The sequence below is a fragment of the Chaetodon trifascialis genome, chromosome 15 (assembly GCF_039877785.1).
Source record: "Chaetodon trifascialis isolate fChaTrf1 chromosome 15, fChaTrf1.hap1, whole genome shotgun sequence".
NCBI lineage: Eukaryota > Metazoa > Chordata > Actinopteri > Chaetodontiformes > Chaetodontidae > Chaetodon > Chaetodon trifascialis.
This window is the reverse complement of record NC_092070.1, coordinates 14,544,763-14,569,747: the sequence shown is the minus strand read 5'-3', so window position 1 is coordinate 14,569,747 and position 24,985 is coordinate 14,544,763. Positions and strand designations below refer to the sequence as shown.

The window sequence follows — 24,985 nt, the reverse complement described above, 5'->3', positions numbered from 1 at the left end:
TGTGGTGGCTCATTTGAACACTAAAGACCGATCCACAACACTGTTGACTCTGTTCTATAAACACTCTTAACATCGCCGCCTGTAGCCGGTCCAGCGTGAATAACTTGTGTTCAAAATGACCACTGCTGTCTGCATCCAAACAGCTCCTCACAGTCTGACCCCTGAATGGATGTTTATTGAATGTCTGATCTGTCTGTGGGCTTTTCACTCCTTTTACATGTTATCTATGCTGCAGTTAAAGGCCGCACACACACAAAGCGGAGCTGTCAGAGCTGCAGAGAGGAGCACTTCTTCTGCTGCTTAAATGATATGATAACACCCGTCAGGGAATTTATCCTCACTGAACAGACGTTTTAATCTGGCGTGCATGCATGTATGTGCCCTTATTGCCACTGGTAGGAGCTGTGGAGTGATAACAGCACTGTGATCTGATTTCCTATTGCAGCATGTTGTATCTAAATGACGTCTGTGGATCGTTTAAGTGGCTTTATTTAAAATAGCACGGTGTAAGCCTCATGTAGAAAACTTTTGTCCCACTAAAGTTTTCTCCAGCAAGCCTCTCAATCCTGCAGGAGGGACACATCTTTGCCTCTATCCTTTCCAAACAGTGTCTTAAGGGGATTAAAAAAAATCATAGTTTCATTATTCTACCGGGAGATTGTCTTCTTATGTGACCAAAAATTCATATGAGGACATGGACGAGCTATTTGATACACGCCGGTGCATGCATTGTGCATCCCCGGGACTCCAGCGGATTAATCTCAAAAACTATGCGGGTCTTGAAAAGAAAAGATCCCTGCGTCTTTAAAGTTTATGTAGCAACAGAGGGATTGTAGCGATAATGCTATTGGGGCGGCAGATCAGTTACTTCTGACGCTCCAAAGCCTCGGGGAGTTGGCTCAAGATTGCTTGTCTTTGATAAGGTCCTCACTATGTAGTTAAAACTTCGTGATCTGGGAAAAGATTGGTAAAACGTGGCAAAAAGCTCGCAGGTCGGGAAATAAACAGAGCAACCTTTAAAATATGTTTCACTCAGAGTGACTGAAACGCATCCGGGAAGCTCCGCCGCTTGTTTTCCTTTTTTCGGAGGCATCAAGCTGGAATTGTTTTTTATGCAGCTGTCGGGACCCGGCAGTCGGTTCCTTACTTTGAAGTGCGCTGCTCCAGCCTGTCGGCTCAGTTGGTGTTGGAGTCGCCTGCAGGAGAGACCTACCGTGCGGCATGGCAGCCTGAAACCGTAGGGAGGAGAAAAGGAGGAGGGAGAAAAGCGGTATTTTTTTCCTCTCGAGTGCATTTTTCTCTCCGCAAACCGACTCAAACCTGAACGGACTGTATGTGGACGCGTCGTGGAGACGAGCACTGTGGATTATACGCGCTTTTTTGTGGATAAAACAACCAACAACTGGAGTTTAATTTGAGTCGAGAACTCGTGGATCGATGGTAAGTTACTGGAGTGTGTGTGCCTCCTCAAACTGGCCCCCACTGGAGCTCCCTTTGATGTGCTGTTGACTCGCCTTTGAAGTAACGTTCAGGGGAAAACGACCCGCTTTTCTTCCGTTCAAAGACCAGAAAAACGCGGCGAACCGTTTCTGTATCATTCCCTTCGTTTTCTTTTTGGGGGCTTTTTGTGTGATTTCATATTTAAGCAGATATTTCTAAGAAGTGCTGGTTTCTTTTTGTGGAATTCCTCCCCCACAAGATCTGAGACTTTAGCGTACTTGGGATTGGACGTTAAAGGGGGCTTGTTTTTTTTCCCCCCCTCTGCCTTTAATGCAACATTAAAGAAACTTTAACACACTCTGGACTGTGTGACAGTATTGGCCTGAATGGGGTTGTAATGTAGTCTAATGGAATATAATTTTAAAGAGTTGCTCATCTTTTTATTTTTAGTGTTTTAGAAGTATCCTTTGCTGTTAGTACAAAAAGATTTGGAGTTGTCGCTGTGCCCGGATCCGTTTCTCTCCTGTCTCGGACAAGTTAAACTCTTGTAACGGTGTGTCAGTGGCACAAAGTGACATCTGTAATGTTGCGTATCAGCCGCTGATCCGTTGGAGCACTGATGCTTAGGGGTGCAGAGACGATCATCTGTAACAAACTGCTCATCACCTCTGCGATAGTAGAACAACAGATAGCTGGATGTCTTGAACACTTGAGCGCGTTAAAGCTCCGCGAGCAGCTAGCACACCAAACGCAGCAGCCAGTGAACTCTGTTAACTATGTTGGTCACGTTTTTCGATCTCTTCCAGTTTGTCCCACATCGGTGTCCTACAGGTACTCGCAGAGGGGCTCAATTTGACGTGATTTAGCCGCTTGTGATGAGATGGAGAGAAATGACTGGCCAGAAAATGAGAAAGTGGCAGGGATGGTAGAGGGACATGTGCTCGCGCTCTGCAGCAGGCATCCAGGCTATAACCCTGACATCAGGCGTGATGGATCCGGAAGCGCTAATAAAGCCGTGTCCGTGCGTAATGCTCTGGCATTTTGAAGGATTAATGACTTATTAATGGTGTTCGGGTCATAGCCCCGCTTGGCATGCGTGCGATCACTACTTCTTATGTTGTTATCGAAAAGGAGGATGGTGTAGATTCAGCTCAGGCATCGCTCAGGTGGTTTTTTTCACTCGACAGTGCATGTGCGAAATTTCTGTTAAATTCTTGTTAATTTGCGTCCAATCCAATAGCGGCTCGGCAGAGATCACATTCCAGGTCGAGAGATGAAGACATGCTGTTTATGTAATGCTGCTGCAGCGTTTTCTCTGATTTCTCTCTCTCTCTTTCTTTCCCTCTCTCTCTCTCTGTGAACTAGCCTGTCTTCTTCTGTAAAAGTCAGCGAGGGTCTGAAAAGACTCTTACTGCGTCTCTCCCCCTTTGAAGTTGGGGCGGATCTGGTTTTGATTAGATCAATACTTTGTGTTTCAGAGAGAAGACGGGCAGCCCGAGAGAAGCTCCCCCGCTGACATAAGAGAGTGAGGAGATTACAGTAGAAGCTCAGAGCAGGCGAACAACACACAGGCTCTCTCCTGCTGCCTTCAGAGCCATGAGCCGGGCGCTTATGGACCATATCGCCAGTAGTTTCAGAGAAGATGCTCCTCGACCCCCGGTGCCGGGGGAGGAGGGCGAGGCGCCCTGCTACCCCGGCAAACTCGGAGTGATGAAACCCCAGGATCCCCCCAAATCGGTTCTGCTCGGCTCTCCGGGCTCCTCGGCGAGGAGGAACGAGGATGGTCTTGGCGAGCCAGAGGGGAGTGCCTCCCCGGATTCGCCGCTTTCCCGGTGGACAAAGTCTTTGCACTCTCTCCTCGGGGACCAGGACGGTGCTCACCTTTTCAGGACATTCCTGGAGCGAGAGAAATGCGTCGATACTTTAGACTTCTGGTTCGCCTGCAATGGCTTCAGGCAAATGGACCTCAAGGATACCAAAACGCAGAGAGTCGCCAAAGCAATTTACAAGCGCTACATCGAGAACAACAGCATTGTGGCCAAGCAGCTCAAACCCGCGACCAAAACCTTCATACGGGATAATATCAAGAAGCAACACATTGACTCTGCGATGTTCGATCAGGCGCAGACCGAGATTCAGACCAACATGGAGGAGAACGCGTACCAGATGTTTCTGACCTCTGACATTTACCTCGAGTACGTGAGGACTGGCGGAGAGAACCCGAGTCACGTCAACTCGAACGGGCTGGGCGACCTGAAAGTTGTGTGTGGATACCTGCCCACGCTCAACGAAGAGGAAGAGTGGAGCTGTGATTTCAAAGCCAAAGCGCTGGTTGGACTGTCGGCGAAGGCGCAGAGGGCCACCGCGTCCATGCGGGCGGTGGAGGTGATCGAGAGGGGATACAGGTATGTCTGCTCCACCTTTTCAGCAGCATTAAGATTTAGACCCAGAATGAGTAATAATCTGCGCGATAGGCGCATGCAAACCTCGTGCGTAAAAGCGCAACACGCTTTTCTCCCAAGTGAGTTCAGGGTTACTTTTAAGCTCGCAGGGAGCTCTGTCTGTCTTTCCCTTCCCGGCTCTCCGGCCCCTCTCACCAGCTCCAGCAGCAGCCCTCTGCTGGCGCTCGCCTGGATTTCCGGGCCTTTGAAATAGTTCTGCAGAATGAGGGATCGTCTTCCACGGGAAAAGTTCACAGAGCGCGGCTGGCTCTGGCCCCAGCCAGCAAATAATAGATGATGACATTGCTATGCTATGCCTCCTCCCGCACCACACTGTCCTCAAGCCTTTGGCAGAGATTTAAACCTATGGCAGGTCTGTTGATGGCACTTTGAAATGGATGTTCTGTAGCTTCTTTTGGATGCTTGTTATGGCCTTTCCATCTCCACCTGTCTGTTTTTTTAAAGAGTAAAATCAACCTGCATCCCAATCAAGTTAAAGCTTTTCTTGAGGAGTGGGTGTATATGGAAATCTGTGGCAGCATTGGGACATCTCCTGTTGTTGCTGCTGCTACTGGGACACTCTTAACTTTTACACTGAGTATGACAGGATAAGCAAACTGACAGCTACCTGCTTTCGACAGCATGGACTGACAGCTTGTGTGCGTGCGTGCGTGTGTGTGTGTGTGTTGGTCGCTGGTGGTGGGGGGCTCTTCTATAGTGTGAAGCTTGTTGCCCAATGAGAGATGACATGAAGCCCCGGTGCCTTTCTCTCCCCCGCCCATTGTCACCCTGCAGACTCAAAACATGTGGAACCCATTTCTCCCCTTTCCGCTTCCCTCTCCTCACCTCCTCATCTGACTTCCTTTTTTTTTTTTTCTTTTAAAACAAACCCTTGAATGGCATCAGCTACAGTACAGAATCAACACCTCCCCACCCCGAATCCTCTCACTCTCTTCTTCCCTCTTTTCTTGTTTGCGTCAATTCTCCTCTGATTTCCTCCTCTGCCGCCTTCTCCACTTTTATCTTTTTTTCCTTTTGAAATCTTAGGGATGGGGACTACGAGGCATGCTTTTGGAGCGAAAGTGAGGGGAAAGAGAGCGGAAAGGAAGGACAGAAGGGGGGGGTGCACCTCATGAAAGAAAGGGAGGGAGGAGAAAGGATAAATGAGGGGGTGAGAGACAGGCAGGGAGGGAAGAATGCAAGGCCAGCTGTGTTAAATACCTGACTCTTTGCAAGCCCCTCTGAAGGTCAGCCTGGAGTTGGGGGGCCTACAGCTTTAGTCCTGCTGGGTCTCTCCCTCCTCATGAAGACCCCCCCTTTTTTTCCTCTCCCTTTTCTTCCCTTCTCTGACACACTCTCATGCTTCCGCTCTATACTGTTTTCTTCTGGTCACTCCCCCCTTTTCTCCTCCTGCTGTACCGTGGCAAGAATGCATGCGCAGCAGGGGATGAACGCTGAGGAAAGAGTGAGCGTGAATGAGAGAAATGGAAAGAGAGACATTTTAGGCTATTTAAGAAGGCATAAATGGGCCATAAGGAGAAAACCGCAGCTTTCCCAGCGGAGACGAACTTGCGTTGGAGAGAAGGAGGTCGTTAGGCCTCGGATCAGCCGGTCACATTCATGCATTACAGGGTGTACACGTTGCAGACAAGGTCAAATTCACACACGCACACTCGCTCATTTAATCGGTGTCATTAACCTCTGAAGACACAGCCTGTCTTGATCCTCAGCATAAGCGAAACACACTCACCTGATTTCTCAGGAGGCAGAAATGAACTGTCACCCACCTGTTGGATACTGTTTCAAAGTGTTGCATTAGTATTAATCTGATTCATGTTGTTGTAACGTCCCCAGATCATACAAGAGAGGAGACCCGCTCAACACCTGCCATTTGGGCTCTTTCGCCCCCGTCAGCAGCACCAATGACAGCGAGGTGTCCAGTGACGCCTTGACCGACGATGCCATGTCCGTGACTGACAGCAGTGTGTAAGTGAATATTAACCAAACAAGTGTGTGTGTGAGAGAGAGAGAGAGAGAGAGAGAGAGAGAGAGAGAGAATGTCAGCTCATGAGGCTGTTTCAGGAATGTGAAATGAGGTGCTGTGGAAATCAAAAAAAAGACCAAGTGACACTTTCCCTCAGCTCTGAGTCGTAGCCAGACTGGAGGAATGGTTGGCTGTAGTGGAAGTACAGTTAAAGATACGCTGGTGCAGCCAGGATGTGGCACGGATCAGCGAAAGCCCCGTCACTCTGTTCTGAAACCGCCCTCTTTAACATTGTACTGTAAATGCAGAGACTTTGTGAGCTGATACATGGGAATGAGTACGGCGGCTTTACGTGGACCCTGTTGGAAGCTGGTTTCACAAAGCAGCGTACGGTTGCAATTGATGGTTAGATTCAGTGTTGTGGGGCTGCAGCTGACAGTTATATTCCTTGGTGATAATGGATGAATCCATTAGTTTTTTGCTCTATAAAATGATGAAAGGTTTCTCAAACTTGTCTTGTTTTGTCCACGACCCAAAAGAGTTCAGTTTACTGTCAAAGAGGAGTAAAGAAACCAGAAAATATTCTCATTTAAGAAGCTGGAATCAGAGAATTTTTACTTTTTTTTCCCATAAAAATTCCAAACTGGTTAATGGATTATCAAAATAGTTGGTGAATAGTTTAATAGTTGATGACTAATTGATTAGCTGCTGCAGCATTCTTTGTTCCCAACAATTGGTCCGTCATAAAAACTGTTGTAATTACCTGCCTGCGGACTAATCAAGGAATCTGCTCATCGTTTCATCTTAAAAGTAGCACTCAAGTGTTATGTCTCTGTCTGCATGTGGTTTGTGCTTATCTGTGTACGTGCCTCGGGCCTCGTTCTTCTGAAGGATTATAATGGCGTAATCACGTGTCTCTCAAGTGACACGGTGCTATGAAGTCATTGCGCGGTGCACAGCTCAAGGCCAGGAGCGCTCCAGTCGAGCTGGTTTTTGGACAGAAAGCGGAACAGTCTTGGTACAAGTTCCTCTTTACCTCATCTCACAGGGGAGGCGTGAAGCCCCGTGTGGATGATGTCACTGACGGTTTACCATGACTGAGCTAAAGACCCGTGCAGACACTGATGTTCACGCATAAACATGGCAGCTGTAAAGTTTTTTTTTTTTACAACGGTGAGTCCTCCGCTGTGGCCTATCTCTAGACAGCACGGCTTCAAAGTGACCGGAGCCCATATAGTCCTGTTCTGCTGTACTTTGCCCAGTGCAGTGACAAAGCCCTGGACACAGGGATACAATCCCCCCCCCCCCCCCCCCCCCCCACCCTCCACCCCCCTTCAATTCCTGCCCGCTCGGCTCTTGATCAGAATATCTGCCTCTCTTTAGGTCAGTTGAAAGGACCCATAAACATTTGAATCTCATTTGCAGATAAAGAAAAGAATAGAAAAGGGAAAAAGCGACGGGGGAGGAGGCGGCTGGGTGGGAAGAGAAAGAGAGTGGTGGAGGGGGGGGATTTTTGCTTATATCTTATTTATGGATTTGCTTGGACGCTGGGGAATGCAGCTGCGCAGACTTCAAACATTACCTTATCTTACAAACCAGCCTTTTGATGTGCGGAGATCAGAGGCTGGCTGCGGCAGCGCTTGCCAAATGAAGATTGGGCGGGTGGTGTTGGTGGGGGGGGGGGGGGGGTTGCTTATGCACATGACTGTGGCATTTCAAAGCAAAAGTGGAAAAGTGCTCCTCAGTTAGGCTAGGTCACCAGGAAACTGCCGTTTAGCATGGAGAAAAGACACTGTTCTGCACTGTCAAGCGCTTCAGTTTGAAGCTCTGCTGTTTGTTGTCTGATTTCATTTTTTAAGCCAGTCAGCCTTTCAGTCCCTCAGATGGATTTAACCAGGTTAGCTACACCCCTGGGTCCTGTCCTGCAGTAAATCTTTGAATGAGTATAATGAGTAGCTAATGCTAACGGTGTCCTCGGCTCAGTGGAAAAGCCGGTAGGGGAATGCTAATGCTGGCGCTACTCGTGGCCAGTAGGGCAGAGAGCACTGTGACTGCAGAGCGTGCAAGTGTGTGTCCTGTTGAAAGGAAATGGCCAGCAGGGTTCCCAGTGCTGCGCCGGAGCCAGAGCTGAAAATGAGTGTCATTTCTAGGGCAAACGCAACCTCTTTCCACCTCGCTCAGATCCATGAAACCTGGTCTGCTCCGACAGACCAACACGACCAGAAATGCTGGCACGATTCTCCTCTTCGCTCTCAAATCGAGTCTAAAAGATGAAAAACAGAATGGATGGGAGAGTTCATAAATTGGATTTATTCTTGCCTGAACTGCATTTGATCTACCCATTTGCCTAACAAGCTCCTTCCTGAATGGCTGTTTGGTCTTAAATGATTTATCTGATTTTGTAATTGACCTTTGTGATCTCTCTGTACGCCTCCAGAGATGGCATCCCTCCATATAAACTGGGCTCCAAGAAACATCTACAGAGAGAGATGCAGCGCAACATGAGGATGAACAGCCAAGTCTCTCTGCCTGCTTTCCCTGTAAGTACACAAACACACACACACACACACACACACACTCAGAAGTCTTTCTGAACCTGGGTCCCACAGTGTAATTTCCATACCACCCTCTGTTCCGGGTCTCTCTTGGTTCTATGAATAGAACCGCACAAACTGTATTCGGCATTCTCAATTCAACAACACCAGCAAAGATCTGAAGAGTAGCGTCAAAGATCCAGCCTCCCACTCACATACTCACACACACGCACAAGCGCACATACAAACACGAGCCCCCTCGCTACCTTTGGTGTCACCTACACCCCCATTAGGGTTCCTTGAAGTCTGCGGGAGACGGGGAGGTCTCTAAGCTGTTTATCGCCGCACCGCTCAGAACACACCGGGGTTTTTTTCTTCCCTACCGATGCTGTAAATATGGAGAATAGGGGGAAATGAGGAAGATCTCTGCCGCTTTATCCCGAGGGCTCTGAAAGCAGCCCGGTTCCCAACAAAAACACGAAGACACTCAGGCACATTCACGCGCACTTGCACGCACACACAGCACTTTGATCCAAGGATGAATGGAGCAAACGCACAGGGAAGTGACAACTTCCAACAGAGCTGGCCCCCTTTTTTTCCACAGCACCCCCCACCCCCACCCACCCCCCCGACATACATATACATACACACTCAGTCAGCCCCCCCCCTCCACTAAAAGTGAAGGATCTTAGGGAAGAGTTTGAGCGTGTCATGTGAGCTCTCAGTGGGTCAGAGGGGAGTTGGTAGCTTAAGGCTTTAGAGAGGCTAACTCCAGGTGCAGAGAAGAGCTGGAAAGGAGGTCCAGAGCACACGCGGGGGGGGGGGGGGGGCATCTTGCACAAGTTGTAACAACAGAAGCAACTTGACGTAACCGTCTTTTTTGTTTCAACATTATGAGACATGCAGCAAGTGTTACTTGCATAAGGGAGAGATCCACAGATTGCTTCTCGACACTCTTCTCTCACTGTCCCCCTTTTGCTTTATTTTCGCTTTTATTCTTGTTTTTGTTTCCCGTCTGATTTTTGGCAATGGCTGCCATTCCCATGGTGCGGCAGCCCTAGGCTCCATCAGACAGCGCCTCTTTTTCTCACTCTTTTCTCCCCTTCATCCCTACTACAAAGGGATGAGAGAAACAAAAAAAAGAAGAAAAATCAAGAAAGCCCCAGTGCAAAAATGCAAATAATTTAAGATGTGCACACACACACACACACACACACACACACACACACACACACACACACACACACACACACACACACGTTCTCATACTGTCACTATACTGTACCTCAAAGTTGCCCCATGTGTGACATGGAGGGAATAAATTACCTCACCCTGACTGATCTCCATCCTTTTTGGCACCTTTATCTCTTTCCTCCACTCCTTCCTTCTTTTTCTCTTTCTCTGCCCTCCTGCGAGCACACATCTCTGCATCTCAACTTCTCCCCATTTTTTTTTAATCCCTCATCCTTTCCTCCCTGGAGTTCTCTTCCACCCCCTGTCGATATGTGGCTTTTATTCCGAGATGTAAAGCCACTGCTTCCCATCTATCTATCCCTCCATCCCTCCCTCCACCGTCCTATTCTCCCCCCACCGAGTGTTTGATATTTGACGAGGAAGCCTTTGAAGTGAGCTGACTTTAAAGAGGCCTGCTGGTGATGACAGAGGGAACCAGCCGAGGCCTAGCTCAGCGTGACCATACACCAGGCCTGCCACCCCTCCAAAACAACCCTGTAGCCCTGGGTGCCTGTGAACGTGCCCTGATTGGTGCCACCAATGATGAAGCGGGAGCTGGTGGAGAACAATGCATACATGTAGACAGACGAGGAGGGAGGAGTGCGGATATCTTTGTCGAAATCGGGAGGGTCATGGAGGGACAACAGCAGCTAATGTATCTCCTTCTCCCCAAAGCGTACTCGCCGTCCTCCCAAGGACATGGTCCCGATGGAGCCGGCAGAGTTTGCAGCCCAGCTCATCTCCCGTCTGGAGAACCTGAAGAGAAAGCAGGACGCCATCAACTCTTTGGAGGAGAGGCTGCAGCAGATTCAGGAGGTTTGTGCGTGTTTCAGTCACTCGTAAGGTGTGTGTTTTGCTTTTTTTCACTCCTCAGTTGATAATCTTGTGTGTCTTGTCACCAGGAGGAGGAAAGAGAAGACACAGAGATCATGGCAAGTGTTCCCCAGCTCTCTCCCCACCCCTTGACCCTCCTCCCTGGCACAACTGACGAGGACCCCCAGGCGATCCTGGACGATCACCTCTCTCGCGTCCTGAAGACCCCCGGCTGCCAGTCCCCCGCTGTCGTCCGCCACTCCCCTCGCTCCAGCTCCCCAGAGCACAAGCCCTTCATGCATGCAAGCTTTGGGTTCAAATCCCTGGTAAGGACGGGGCCCTCCAGTTCCTCCATCTCCAGTCCTGACCAAGGGGCCATCACTCTGGCCTTGGGCCCCAGCAGGACCCTCATCAGCAGGCAGAGCACAAAACACATCCACCACCACTACATCCACCATCATGCCAGTCCCAAGACTAAGGAGCAGATTGAAAGGGAGGCAGCCCTCAGGGTGCACGGCCTGTGCTCCAGCAGCGGCGAGTGCCAGCCCTGCCAGCCTTACCAGCGCAGCCGCAGCCTGGGCAGAGAGATGTGTGGGGCCATCTCGGCAGACAGCAGCATGGGGTCAGTTCCAGGCGCTTCTTTGAATTCATGTCTCATTTATTTCCTATTTCCTCATGTTGATTGTAGAAAAATTAGCAATGCTAATTCTCTCTCTCCCTCGCAGGCGCTCCAGCTCTCTGTCCAGGCGTGTGTGTCGCTCAGGGGCTGAGGACGGAGTAGCGGAGAGGTGTATGGAGGACTGCGGGCCTTTACAGCTGCCCAGCGACACAACAGACCCCACCCAGAATGTGTTGCAGTGGATCCTGGAAAGTAAACGACAGGGCAGGCACAAGTCTCACAGGTGAGCAAGAGTGCTTGGGTTTTTACAGGAGTTTTATTTTAATCCAAAATGTCCTAATTTATGTCCCACTGTTGCATGTTGTTAATGCATGTAGTCTTATTTTCTGTCTCCCTTGCAGTAACCAGAGCACCAAGAAATCCTTTGGAGGGTCTTCTACCCAGACGCACACGTGGGGCGGTGGTGGAAGCTGTGGCCACCTACGTAGCCACCAGCCAGCCCAGCCATTCATCCAGGACCCAGCCATGCCTCCCCTGCCCCCTCCCAACACTTTGGCCCAGCTGGAGGAGGCCTGCCGCAGACTGGAGGAGGTCTCCACCAAGACCACCAAGCAGAGGTACACAGAAACTGGGGAGAAGTTGCTGAACGTAGCTTTTAGCTTTGTGCTGCTTTTGTTTTAGAAATATATCGATGCATTGTCACTGAAGGAAACATCAGTGTGTATATTTAGTATTAAAGTCTCCATGTCTCCTCCCAGGCATTCAATGTCCAGTCTCCAGCAAGAGAAGAGCCACCTAGTGCCTGTCCAGGGTGAGGGCTCCGTCCCTCCGTCTCTAGCCAATCCCATCCCTGCTGGCCTCCTGACGACCAGCCCCGGTCTCCAATCAGAAGAGTACGATGCTTCTCGCGTCCTGCCCTCCCTCTCCTCTCCTCCTCTCTGCTCCTCTTCCTCCTCCTCTCAGCCATAGCCTCCACCTTGCAGTGTACTTCCACCCTTTTAACTCTTCCTACTTGACACCTGCACCGCTCACTGCACATGTAGGGAGACAGACGAGTAGTCACGTGCAAACCTACACACATCACACACGTGCACACACCCACATACAGTCACTCAAAAGAGAAGGTGACCCCGTTTTTGCAAAGCTTATTTTAAGCTTTGTACACAGATGCCTGGCTCTGCCTCTGTTTGCATGAATCTTGTGTATTTGTGCTGTGTGTGGGGAGTGTGTAGTCACTGCACCACCTGACTGAGACATCCCTTTCATATATATGTATCATTTTTATTGGCTGTCCTTCAGTGAGCTGGCAGTCGGCTGGGCCGAGCAGAGCTTAGCAAAGAGAGAGCTCCTCTGAAGTGGGCCTACAAAGCCTTGGACATAGCTGAAGGGGAATTGATAATACAGTGCCCCCTCTCCATGCACACACAACACACAAGTACACACTTACTGATGGCACTGGGTCACTCACTCACTCACTAGTGTTACTCTTCAGTCAGGGTGCTGTTACTGTATTTCGCTCTGTTTCTCATTTCTCTTTTTGATCATTATGTCGTGAAACATCACGAAGGCGTCCGCTCATTGTCTCCCTCTTTGTCTGCTCTCAGGATGAAGGAGTGTAAAAAGGGTGTAGCGGGCCACGGGGTGTGCAGCAGCGAGACGGTGGTGACGTATTTCTTCTGTGGCGAGGAGATCCCCTACCGGAGGACCATGAAGAGCCACAGTCTCACCCTGGGCCACTTCAAGGAGCAGCTCCGCAAGAAGGGCAACTACAGGTGTGTAGATGGAAACTGGAATGGACAAAGTGTCGGTTTGAGTCGGTGCAGCTGTGATATTGTGAAAGCCGGCAATAAAACACAGTCAGTTCATTGACTTCGTTGTAAAACAATGCTTGAGAATGAAAAATGAAACGTTCAGGTTGCAGTCTGAAAGCGAAACGTCAAATAATGAAAGCTACACTTTCCTAAAGTGGCAACGACACGGCAAAGAAGTAGAGGATTAATGCCCAGTATCTCCGGCGGTGTGGGAGCTGTACGGCTGAACATGCGATGCGCGATCATTAGAGTCTCAGCATGAGCGGACATTTCAGCCGATGTGAGCCGTCAAAACAGGGCAGGACCAAAGCAAAGCACAAACTGAAGCGAGGACATCTAATGTTAGCTAGCTGAGCGGCCGCGCTGTCTCATGGTAAATCTCTGTCTTTGAATGGTGCTCAGCGCCTTTGTGACCTCATCTGTTTTCTCCACATTTATTAGTTTATCCGTGTCTATGTGGAGCGCCGCTATCAGTGTTTGTTTCTGTGTGTGTGCAGTCAGATTCAGGCCTCTGTGGGGGTTTTTTTTGTGTGTGTGTGTGTAGGGGGGGTGCAATGAAAAGGAAAGGACAAGAGCGAGGGAGGGTGGGTGGTGCGGGGGTTAGTGGAAGAGTTTGAACTGCAGTGATTTGGGTCCCATCTGGTATTGATTTCCATGCTAAGGCACACTTAATACACATGGCTTTGAAGCCCCGGCCCCTTTCATTTCAACCAACAAAGACTCACACAAATGGCCAGCGTGCAAATTCTTCACTGATGCTATCAGGGCCTCTTTTTTCCTGCCCTGGTGTGTGTGTGTGTGTGTGTGTGTGCGTGTGTGTGTGTGCGTGTGTGTGTGTGCGTGTGTGTGTGTGTGTGTGTGTGTGTGTGTGTGTGTGTGGGTGTGTGTGTGTGTGTGTGTGTGTGTGTGTGTGTGTGTACACACATGAATGTGCTTGTGTGGAACACGCATAGTGTTTACACATGTTGTAATCATTTTATGGATATTTTTGAAAGGCTGATTGTTAAATGCCAGATTCGCTTGTTTGCTGTACTTCAGGGCCCTGACTGAGGCCGCACAGCTTCAGTGTGTGTTTGCGGAGAGAGATTTCGCTTTGATTGCTCCTTTCCAGTGGGCATTAAAGGGAAAAGATCAAACATTTATTGTTTAGGCTGCCACGGTCTCCAGGATAAGCATGGGTTGGGTATTGTGTTAATAATTACAGGTATCAGACTGTTTCTGGAGGGGGAAAAAAAAGCAAAAAGAACTGATAGAAACTTCCTCCTGTCCAGATGTGTGCAGCATTTTTTGGATCAACAAAAGTGACAAGCACTTAGCTTGAGTCCTCCACATCTGTCTGCCCCCCCCCTCCCAACTCTTCTTCTCTCTCTGGCTCGCTGTCTCAGTTCCTGTGTCATACCATCCACATTTTTTGGAAAGAGACCTGCGCGGCGCTTTAATAGCAGCCAGAGAATGTGTGGAGTTGGGTCATTTCAACATGGCAGCGGTTCAACAAAGAACAGTACTGCTGGGCCCTGCCAGACGATATTGGTGCCAGATGTCAGTGCAAACGGAGAGGGGGGGGTGGGGGTGGGGGGGGGCAGATCTAGCCACATAAAACATGTTCCAGTGGAAATTCAGGCTCTCTCTCTGTCTCTGTCTCTCTCAGCAAAAAAGATCATGACTCTTTGAAGATTTTTTTTAACAGTCCAACAACTCGACCCCCCCCCCCTTCCTCCTCCAGATAGGAACAGAGGATACAGTTATTAGACATGTCTTATGCTCTTTCATGTCCTCTTAATTATCTACTTTGTCTTATTTACTCACAGGAGAGACCTCCTGTGCTCCGTTTAGTTGAAGCCTTCCTGTATTTCAGATGGAGCTGCTTTTCATTAGTGACCACCCTCATCCTGATTTCCTGATTGGCGCATGTGCACTCCGGCACCTTTGCAGGCATTTTTTTCCTCCTTTTAAAAGTATTGCATGTTCAACTTTGTCAGCCTCCCGTCTCATTAAAAACAAAATGCTCACAAACATACCCACATTCCAGCCACCCCACACATGGAGCAAACCGAGGCATTTTTCCATTACATAGTTTATGAGTGAATTCTGAACCCCCCCCCCCCCCCCCCCCCCCCCCCGAAACCAATCCACCCCTGCTGGTTTCTCTTCCTCTAAAATGAGGATTGGGGGGGGTTGCATCATTAATGGCCCAGTGAAGTCATGGCTGACGAGAAGCCCCTCCTCAGGTTTTTAGTTTTCATCAGCGCGCACAGAAAGTTGTCAGTGGGCTTTCCTTCCTATAGCGCCCAGCGAGGGCTCAACAGGGGTGAGGAAGGACACCGTGTACTTGCTCTTCCTCCTCCTCCGCTTTGTCTCTGTTCTTTTCTTTGTCCCCGTCATAATGAAACGGGGATGAGGAGCGAGTGAAAGCCTGTGCACGTGTGTCTTGTAACATGTGCGCGAGCGGGTGTGTAGGAGTCGGGGGGGTAATGACAGGCAGACTCGCAGGCACCCAAAATTTCAGCCTTTGTCAAAGGACCCCTTCATTTGCACGCTGGCCTAATTGGCCCCTGTTAGCTGGGGCAAACTCACAACAACACGATGGAGAAAAAGGAAAGGGAGACGTAGAAGAGAGAAGGAACAGAGGGAGGGATGAAGCCTCTTATTTTAGACCGAGACGTTTCAGCAGCAGGTTCCACCCCACCCTGAGAAACCAGAGCCTGCAGGCGCAGCAGGCTCGGCTCATTGTGGACTGAGTGGCTTTTCATGGGTGGCGGAAATGAGGCTTGATGTTTAAAATGGTCGAACAAAGAGGGTGGCAACAAGCTGTTTGACTTTTAGGGTCTTTCTTTCCCCTCTTGCAGGTTAATAAGCTCTGCTGTGTCTTGAGGCATTCTTGTTGTGTATGAAAAAGGCTTTCTCGGGGTGTTAACTCTGTCTTGTCTCTCTGGTGCAGGTACTACTTCAAGAAGGCCAGTGATGAGTTCGAGTGCGGTGCGGTGTTTGAGGAGGTGTCAGACGACGGCTCCTTGCTGCCCACCTATGACGGCAAGATCCTTGGAAAGGTGGAGAGGATGGAGTGAGGACCTGCCCAGCTTGTGGATTACACTCCTATGGACACTTCACACCACCATGGATGTACTCCTTCATATGCACACACACACACACACACACACACACACACACACACACACACACACACACACAAAGTATGTGTCTTTTAAGCTAAGACTGCAGGACTGGAGACGTCGTTGAAGGAATGTCGACGAGGTTTGGGCAGATGGGCCGGATGAAAGATGGAGAGGCAAAAGGAAGGAGGACAAGTTATCGCTATTACAGGACTATCACGTGAACAGTCTGCCTTGAAGTGAAGAAAATACAGGATTGTGTGTTGCTGGACTGAAACATCTGCGTGTTTCCAGGAGAGAAAACTCTCGAGACTCTAGGTGAATGACCACTCCTCAAAGAAGCCGGGCGGTGGGTTCAAATCTGAGACTGACAGCCTATCTGACCCTGCCTAATATGTATATGCAGATATACATGTACATTGCATTGTATTGTGATGCTCGTATTGCTGTGTTAAAATTTCTATTGCTATTTATTGGAAATATCCCTGCCCTGACCCTACTATTCTTCCATGGACAAGCTGCTTGGAGTTGGAGAAACTTCTCCAATTTTCCACATCCGTGATTTTTTTTTCTCCTTTTTTTTTCTTCCCTGTCTGAGCATCAGTTCTCAAGCAAAGGAAATGGGTTTTATTCATTTTCTGCCCCTCATATTGAACTGTAAACTTCAAAAATACCTCTTCAAAAACTTCACTCCTGTTCCTGGAGATTTAGTGGGACATCTCTGATCTCTTGGCTGGAGAGCTTACTGCTGAAGCTTTGAGAATGGCTCTCTATCACTTAAAAGTTTGATAATATATTTACTACTGCAGTGCTATTTGTGGCTGTGTCCCCATCTGCTCTGAAGGGCCCTGAGTGTGCTATGAAAAAGGAGCAAAAAATGCTATTAATGTTTAATTCCCTACTCTGGGACTCTGCCCAGCTAGCCTTGATCTGTTGCGTCTTAGTGCCTTTGTTTCAGTGGCGCAGGCATCGCACAAATAGCCTACGTATTTACTAAGAGGAAACTGCCCCGAACAGGTCCTCGAGTCCCCAAAATGTGTTTACACCCATATTAATATTTACCAACAAAAAGCTCTATTATGTGCTCCCCAACTTGCTTACCTATGTGATTGTGTGACTGAGTTGCTTTTGAGTCGGGTTACTCTGTGTGCATTTGAAGCCTGCACTATGAGCTGCAGATGAGAATGATGGCGGTGATACACACTATGTCCATAGTGTTTTAACTGAGTACAGTAGCTGTGCCTACATGGATTCTTGCCGTGTTTTACCCAGTTTTCAGGGTCCTATTACTCCCTTGGTTTTTACAAGGGGCCTTATGTCGAAAAGATATTTTTATGCCTTTTAGTATCCGTTTCACCATGTTTATGTTTTATAATATTTTTCATGGCTTCCTTGGCTCCACTTGTAAACTGTAAATTATGCGTTCTATAGAGCTCAGTTGAAAAGATGCCTCGGTACTTTAATTATTGTAATTATGAAGAGATGTAGCCTTTATTAAAATGTTCTATTTTTCAAATTAGCAAATTGTTTCCTATGGTTTTCTCTGTGTGTGTGTGTGTGTGTGTGTGTGTGTGTGTGTGTGTGTGTGTGTGTGTGTGTGTGTGTGTCTTGTGATGGGGTGTTCTATGGATTTTCCTACCTCTAATTGGAATGTTGGAACAGTGGTGTGTGTGTGTGCGTGTGTGTGCGTGTGTGTGCGTGCGTGTGCGTGTCTGTGTGTGTGTGTGTGTGTGTGTGGAGCAAACTTCACCGCACACACCCCGCTGAGGAGAGTGCAACTCGTTGGATCCAGTGAGAAATCTCTGCCAGATTTGCATCCATTATCAGCTCTTAGTTTACTCCCTGTTGGAAATTAAAACATGCATTAATTTGGCCACCGGAGCCTCTGTGCTTTTCAGTGTGAGACAGAGAGAGAGAGTATGTAAGTGTGTGTTAATGAGACTTTTGGTGAATGCGTGCCATAAGTCTGTTCACACAGTTAACGGTTCATGAACTGTGTGTGTGTGTGTGTGTGTGTGTGTGTGTGTGTGTGTGTGTGTGTGTGTGTGTGTGTGTGTGTATGTGTGTGTGTGTGTGTGTGTGTCATGTGATTGTTGGTTGTGTGAGATGATAACACAGGGTGGCTGAAAACCAGCTGCTTCATTGATGTCAGTTACAGGTGCGATCAGGGAGTCTGAGGAGTGAAATGTGTAGGTTTAATTCTGTCTTTAATGGACAAGTTGCAAAATGATGCAATGAGCCAGGCGTCAGTGTGAACATTGAAACAGGTTTTGCTTGCTGTAAGAGTTCCTCCTGTTCATACTGGCCATTAAAAGACCCTTTATAATAAGCGATGGTCAAAACCTGCATCTAAGACAGACAAATCAACTTCTCAAAGTTAGGGGCGTTCTCGTGCAAAATTCCCTTCAACTGCAAGTCAAATAGTGAAAAAGGCTTATTTTGGGAGACATGATTCGCCTACTTTAAGCTGCATTAGTGAGCTTTAGTTTAGGCGTCTTTTAATGGCTGGTATGAGCAATGGGAATGATTACAACATTTCATAAATTAATTTGGGCAACTGTTTAGACAAAGTGCAAATCTGAGGTATGAGCTGACCTGCAAGTGTAATAAAAAGCAACAAAGTTGTTATGAGTTATTGATGATTTATAGTCGGGGTGAGAAACATGAAATCCTTTAAAGGCTGGTGTTTTTCCAAATTTATTCTTACTGTCAACAAATCCCATGAGAAGATTAAATGAAACGACGTGTTGGTCCTTCAGATGCTCCTCTTCTGCATCACGTTGACTGGACTTTTGAAACACATTACCTCCAACACTGCAGAGGACTGATCTGAACCAGGCTTTGGCTGCACAGACTACCCTCGTTAAAGGGATCGGTTCCTTTCTAGCGTTGGTCTTTTTATTAGATTTGTTGACAATAGAAAAGTAGAATCACCAGCATCGTACTTCACTGCCAAACACACATCGTAAAGTTAATTCTAGCCAGCTTTTGTCAAGCTTTTCCTCCGTGCGGTATCAGTGCAGACCCACGCTTGTGTAAGCCGTAAAGAAAGCTTGGATCATAGTGTGCACCAGGCTACCTGACATGATACCTTATTTCATTTAAATGTGTAACAGCTTATAGCGTCACACACATGCACACTGATCTCTTAGTTTGCCACACCACGCTCCTCTGCCACCCTCTCTCCTTTTAACTTTCATTGGGGAAGAGTGTTGCTTATGCTGCCTTTCATATTGAAAGGGCATCATGATATTGTTAAAATACCATTTTCAGTCCTTTCATCAGCAAAGGTCAGTGCATACACTTGAAGGCCATCCTTTGGACGCTTTAGAACTAAGAGGCTCTCACTCAGCGGCGCTCCGCTGTCAGAAGACCTTGTGAACTGATCTTTGTATAGAGGGCTATTTTAGATGGGGTCATCTTTTTGAGGAGTGCTCCAGGTTAGGCAGACTCCACACTGCTATTCAAACATGCAGGTGCTTTCTGGGTGCGTATTAAGATTTGAGGGATTGCTAAAAGGTGCTTTGACAAAGCAGAGTTTATTTATGTATGTTTGTATGACTCAAGTCTTTTGATAAGGTTACAGAACATTATTTAGCCGGTTCTGTGCTCACTGGAGATCATCAGGGAGTCTACTCAAGCAGAAACAGTATATATAAAGACTTCTGATTAACTGCCAGCATCTCAAAAAAAAAAGCAAAATTAGTCTGACAAAATAACTTTAACTCAAGGACCACTTACTGTCTTTTCCCAGAGCCTTGAAACATTTCTGCTCTTTACTTGAGTATATTTTTGAGCCAGTTTGTTCCAGCTAGTCTGCTCTGAATGCAGGGATGGAGTGTAGAGTGCATGAGGAGCACCTCTATTACAGATGCCAAGTTGCAGCTGGCTGGAAGAAGAAGCACCACCTGTCTTTAGACCACACTGCAATGATGGTGGAGCAAAACCCACAACAAGACACAGCCTCCAGTAACGGTCCCTGGTCACATCTGGCCACACTTTTTTTCTTTTTTTTTACCAAAATCTAAAAAAGTCAACAGTTACATCATGAAGTGCCTGCTGTGCCTCCTGAGAAAAAGCACTTTTTATTTTATTTTGCACTGGCCAATACACCCTAAAAATATTAAAATACAAAGTTACTTTTGTTTTGAGTAATTTACTAATCTGGTACTTTCTACTTTTATTTGCCATGTAATCCATGGCTGTATTCTGCTATTTGGGAGCCCCCGACAAAAACAAAAAGAAATGATGTTGGGCCCCACAACATTATTTAGTAAAGTGCACAATGTGGGCACAATAACAAACTAAAATAATAAAGGTGTTAGAATTTGATTTTTTACATTATAGTGCTACAACATTTCCTAATTATGTATTATCCATATTGATATTGTATTTCAGTGGTGCTAATTCCCAAACAAGTACATAGACACATTGTCAGCCAGGGGCTTTGGAAGTCCCCGGGGGCCCGGGGCCACGGGGCAGGTTCTCACATTGCTCACTGGTAATCCAGCCTTGCTGTCATGAGTCAACTGAACATACTCCACTCATTGATAAACAGTTAGGTGCCATTGAAAACAGTAAATTGAGCTTGAGATTTTTCCAGAGAAATGTACTTTTTTCAGTCTGATTTTCAGGCTCAGCCAGCGCCCGACATCACCATAAACACGCAATGTTTCCCAGCTTTATCACATCCATACATTCATGCCCTCATGAGACACTTGTCTCATACAATGAGTACTGACAGCGATCTGGCCACTGTCTGTTCAGCACTTTAAAAAAATCAGCTGTGCTCGGTAATGAATTGGCACGACTTTGTGCCAACATGCCACCTCAGCCCCATCATGTCCACATCTCTGCCTGCTATTGTTTCCCCCGATGATATCCAACGTCTGTTACCTGTCCCGCCCACACGAGGCGAGATCAAAGGCTCTGACTGTGAACAACGGCACACAGGAACAGGAAAACAGGAAGTGGAAGCAGGATCACACAGATGCGCTTTGATTGGTGGAGGCAAGTCTTTGACGTCCGTATGCAGTCATCACTGTGCGAGGCACTTTCCAAATGCACGGTTGTAATACAAAAGACGTGACCTTGACCACCTTCAAAGAAAATCCACTACAAAGCAAAGGAGATGCCTTTTTCAGTGGGCACAAATAGTCTGAAACCTAAAGGATTTTATCATGATACAGAAACATGGCAACATGGATTTAAACACGATGTAGGTTAATGTAGATTCTCCAGCATCAAAGCAGAGCACAGCTGAACACAGAAGATATGGGAAAAGACTCTGCTCACTGTCTGTCACCGCGAACCTCAACCTCATTTAAATACACTCCAATCATTCCACCATAGACGGATATGAGAGAGTGAGACCCCCAATTTTGGGTCCTGAACCCCTTCATTTGGAACCTGGATCAGCCATGCGAGTTGTTCCATACAGGCACCGACCCAGACAGCCATGGGACTGTGGTCAACCCGGGGGCCTCATCTGGAACCTGGCCAGGCGCCACTGCGGTGGCTGATCCCCCTACCATGTGACCAATCACGTGACTTTAAACTCATTCTCCCCTCTAACCAATGACAGACTCCCGCGCCTTCAGTATCAACCAACGCCAATTTCGCTGACATGTTCAGATGACGGCTGCTTGGTCAAGAAGAACCAGAACGTATCCATCAAAAAGAAATTAGCAGAGTTATTATTATAGTTTATAGACTGTTCAAATTTAGTATTACTGAAGGAAAGGAATATTAGCATCGCTTTGATATGCATTATAGGAGAGTGGGGTCATACAGGATACCATTAGAGAAGATATCCTATATCTGTAAGCTTGCAACAATACATTGGATCGCTCCTGTTTTTAGAAGACAAGCTCCTGGTAACTTAATGACCAACATATGTGACCAAAATATTTGAAGGTTGAAACAAATCTTGCAAAGTAGTTTTTTTTTTTTCCGACTGAAAAAAAGGCATTAAATTTCTCTCCCTAATCACATGGCAGGCATCTGAAGAGATTATGTATCTCGCAAATGCTTTGGGAAATGAAGAAGACAGAGTTTTGACGTTGAGGGCCAGAAACCCAATCTGACACCAGTGTAGCGCGGCGGTATCGGATGCTGCGCTGCTAAAAGGCCGCTGAGGACGTGAGGTATGATAGCCGGCCGTGCCGCGCCGGGGGACTCTGTGTGCATCCTCCCTGCAGCTGAAGGAAAAGCATCTTTTGTAAAGAGAGTGAGCGCCATTGTCCTCCCTCGGTGTTTACGTTTGTCTTGAATTTCACCGAGTGCACGGCGCAGCCCCACCAAGCCACAGGATAGGCATTGTTCTGGGCCCGTGCAGGAATGGTAGCCTGCAGTCACCTTCTTTCTGACTGTCACCATTGTCCCACCACCAACCCCCCAACTTCTTTGTTTTTGCTCCCTGCCACAGACAGCTCAGATTGTTGCCTGATGTTGCTTCCTCCTCGTCCCATTGTTTCCACGTCTCCTCTTATGTATGACTTTTCTCCTCCTTGTAGGTCGATGTGTGTGTCGGTTGGCTGAGTGGTTGGAGGGGATGGGAGGGTGGGGTTGGGGGTTGGAGGGGGGTTAGGGTACACAGAGTGCATGTGAAGTTTTATGGCTAACCACATGTGTTTTCGAATCTTTGAGCTTCCACGTTTTTTTTTCCCAGGGTGAAGAGCTGGGGAGAGCTGTAGCATGAGGATGGGGTGGAGAGAGGGAAGTTGGGGTATGAGAGAGAGAGAATTAAAGAACCAGGACTGGGACATGTGGTTCTTGTTTGGGGCGCTGCATGCAGAGATGGTGGGTCTGGCTTCTCTTTGCTCCAACCTGCAAACATCCCACTGATTTTTAAACAATAAGGATGCTCTCATGCCCCCTTGACAAACACCGGGGGATCACAACAAATCAGCCTCTTTAATTTAAAAAAAAAAAAAGACTTCTCGGGCTAGAGATGCACGTTCTCATATAGCAAATTTATCACGTTTTCTTTGTACTGTAGTATATCTCCGATGTTCTCGATCTGGTTTCTTGTTGGTTGTAACTATGTGGGAGCGTATTAGCATGATGCCTGTGGGCAATGTGAATTCACTACAGTATGTAGTAAAGTCACCAAACCACAGCCCCCCTTCAGTCTCTTAGATACAAGCAACACCCACATAACTATGGAGCCCTCTGGGTAATGAGCTATTTTACATGTTCACACACCCCCAAAAACACTAAAAGGCCACAACGCAAGGGCAATGATTTAATGTGATTTAATCTTGGTTAAAATTATCCATAAGAAAAAGTATGATAATCATTTGTTTTATAGTTTTGAATCAGTTTCTTCATAATTTCCTTGGGAAGTTACTTGGAAATATTTTTGAGTGAAGAGTGAAGAACCATCCATCCATCCATCCATCCATCCATCCATCCATCCATCCATCCATCCATCCATCCATCCATCCATCCATCCATCCATCGTCTATACCTGACCATCCCTTTCGGGGTTGCGGGGGGGCTAGCGCTGGAGCCTATCCCCGCTGTCATTGGGCGGAAGGCGGTGTACACCCTGAACCGGTCGCCAGTCGATTGCAGGGCAACATACAAAGACACAAACACCATTCACGCTCACACTCACACCTAAGGACAATTAAGAGTCACCAATTAACCTAATGAGCATGTTTGTGGTCTGTGGGAGGAAGCTGGAGTACCCGGAGAGAACCCACGCATGCACGTGAAGAACATGCAAACGTCACACAGAAAGGCCCCGCCCGACCCGGGGATTGAACCGCCACACCGTGCCGCCCAGAGGAAGAACCACTATTGATATATTTGAAATCTCAGCGTGTTATGATTGTGTTTTAGCAGGTTATTTTGGGGAGATGTCTTGTAGAAGTAGGCATTTAGGCAGGGGAAGGTGAAGCAGGGTCATACTGACATCACACATGTGGCTCAGACTCATTGACCACCAGCAGTTTCACCTGTGGCAGAGAGATTTTGGACACGCCACGAGGAGACATGCCAAAGGAGAGACATTTTGGAAACAAAAGAGACTCAGAAAATAAAGTTTGTTTCACCCTCCACTGCAAGTTGTGTATATATACTATATACGCCTTTTTGATTATCTGCAGTGAAGTGAAGAGCTGGCTGGCCGAGTGGCCCAACGGAGCGCCTCCTGAGGGAAGAGGATCTGGTCTGTGTGAACTGGTCCTGAGAAGCAAGACAATGACCTGGCGGTGAGTGAAGCACACATCCTCCTCAGGTAGCAAAGGTTACATTCACCCAAGTATGTTTAGGTCACATTTTCAGGTCTGATGTAACACACAGGTAGAGACACTTGGTTATGGCACGCTAACCCTAGAATTAATTTCCTGAAAAGCAGCTCTTTAGCTGTGGATGAACCTGTCTTAACCAAACGGCAAACGGCAGCGCTGAAAAATAAATGTAGAAGTGCGCAAAACCGCAGTTCCTCAAATGGCCACTTGAAGCTGGCTACAAAAGCGAGTCAACCCCATAGACCCCTGTAATAAAATGCCCAGCTTTACAGCAAAAATAAACCTGTTTAAGGCTGTTTAAGGCCTGATACAAAACAGTTTTGTTCTCCATGTGTAATTCCCCTGTTCATGACATCTGTACAGTGGTCAAATTTTCATTGACTGATGTGTTTGAATGTGGCTCCTTTGAGTGACAGCTAGCCGCTAGGTTTCAGCAACCAGGCTTCATTCAGGCCACCCAGGCTCCACCCTATAGTCCATTTTTGGATTAGGTGGGATTCTGGAGGAGACAGGCACTGCCAAGATGGAGACACTGTCACTGAGTTTCACAATGACTGACTATGGGTGACATCATGGAGACTGCGTCCATGTTTGATCCAGCCTATGGTCTTAATTCTGAATCCAAGGATTAGACTACAAATGAAAAAGATCCATGCTGCTAGGCTTTAAAGATGAAGAACACATGACGTTATGCAATCATCACTGCTGGTTATTTGGCATTACAGTTCTACATCCTCCTGGA

At 47.6% G+C, this 24,985-nt stretch overlaps 1 protein-coding gene across 2 annotated transcripts; it reads left to right on the top strand.

Annotated features, from left to right (window-relative positions):
- Positions 1 to 1,178: 1,178 nt before the first annotated feature.
- On the top strand, positions 1,179 to 17,500 carry axin2 (axin 2 (conductin, axil)). Of its 2 annotated transcripts, XM_070980949.1 has the most exons (11): positions 1,179 to 1,440; positions 2,919 to 3,845; positions 5,736 to 5,867; positions 8,303 to 8,405; positions 10,308 to 10,448; positions 10,535 to 11,067; positions 11,171 to 11,347; positions 11,466 to 11,681; positions 11,823 to 11,957; positions 12,669 to 12,836; positions 15,814 to 17,500. In XM_070980949.1, the coding sequence occupies exons 2-11, from the start codon at positions 3,037 to 3,039 to the stop codon at positions 15,938 to 15,940; spliced, it is 2,541 nt and encodes an 846-aa protein (XP_070837050.1). In that variant the 5' UTR covers positions 1,179 to 1,440; positions 2,919 to 3,036; the 3' UTR covers positions 15,941 to 17,500. The 2 variants fall into 2 exon arrangements, with proteins under 2 accessions (XP_070837050.1, XP_070837051.1); XM_070980950.1 differs by lacking the exon at positions 15,814 to 17,500 and having other exon boundaries at positions 11,823 to 12,048; positions 12,669 to 12,777.
- The last annotated feature ends 7,485 nt before the right edge of the window (positions 17,501 to 24,985 follow it).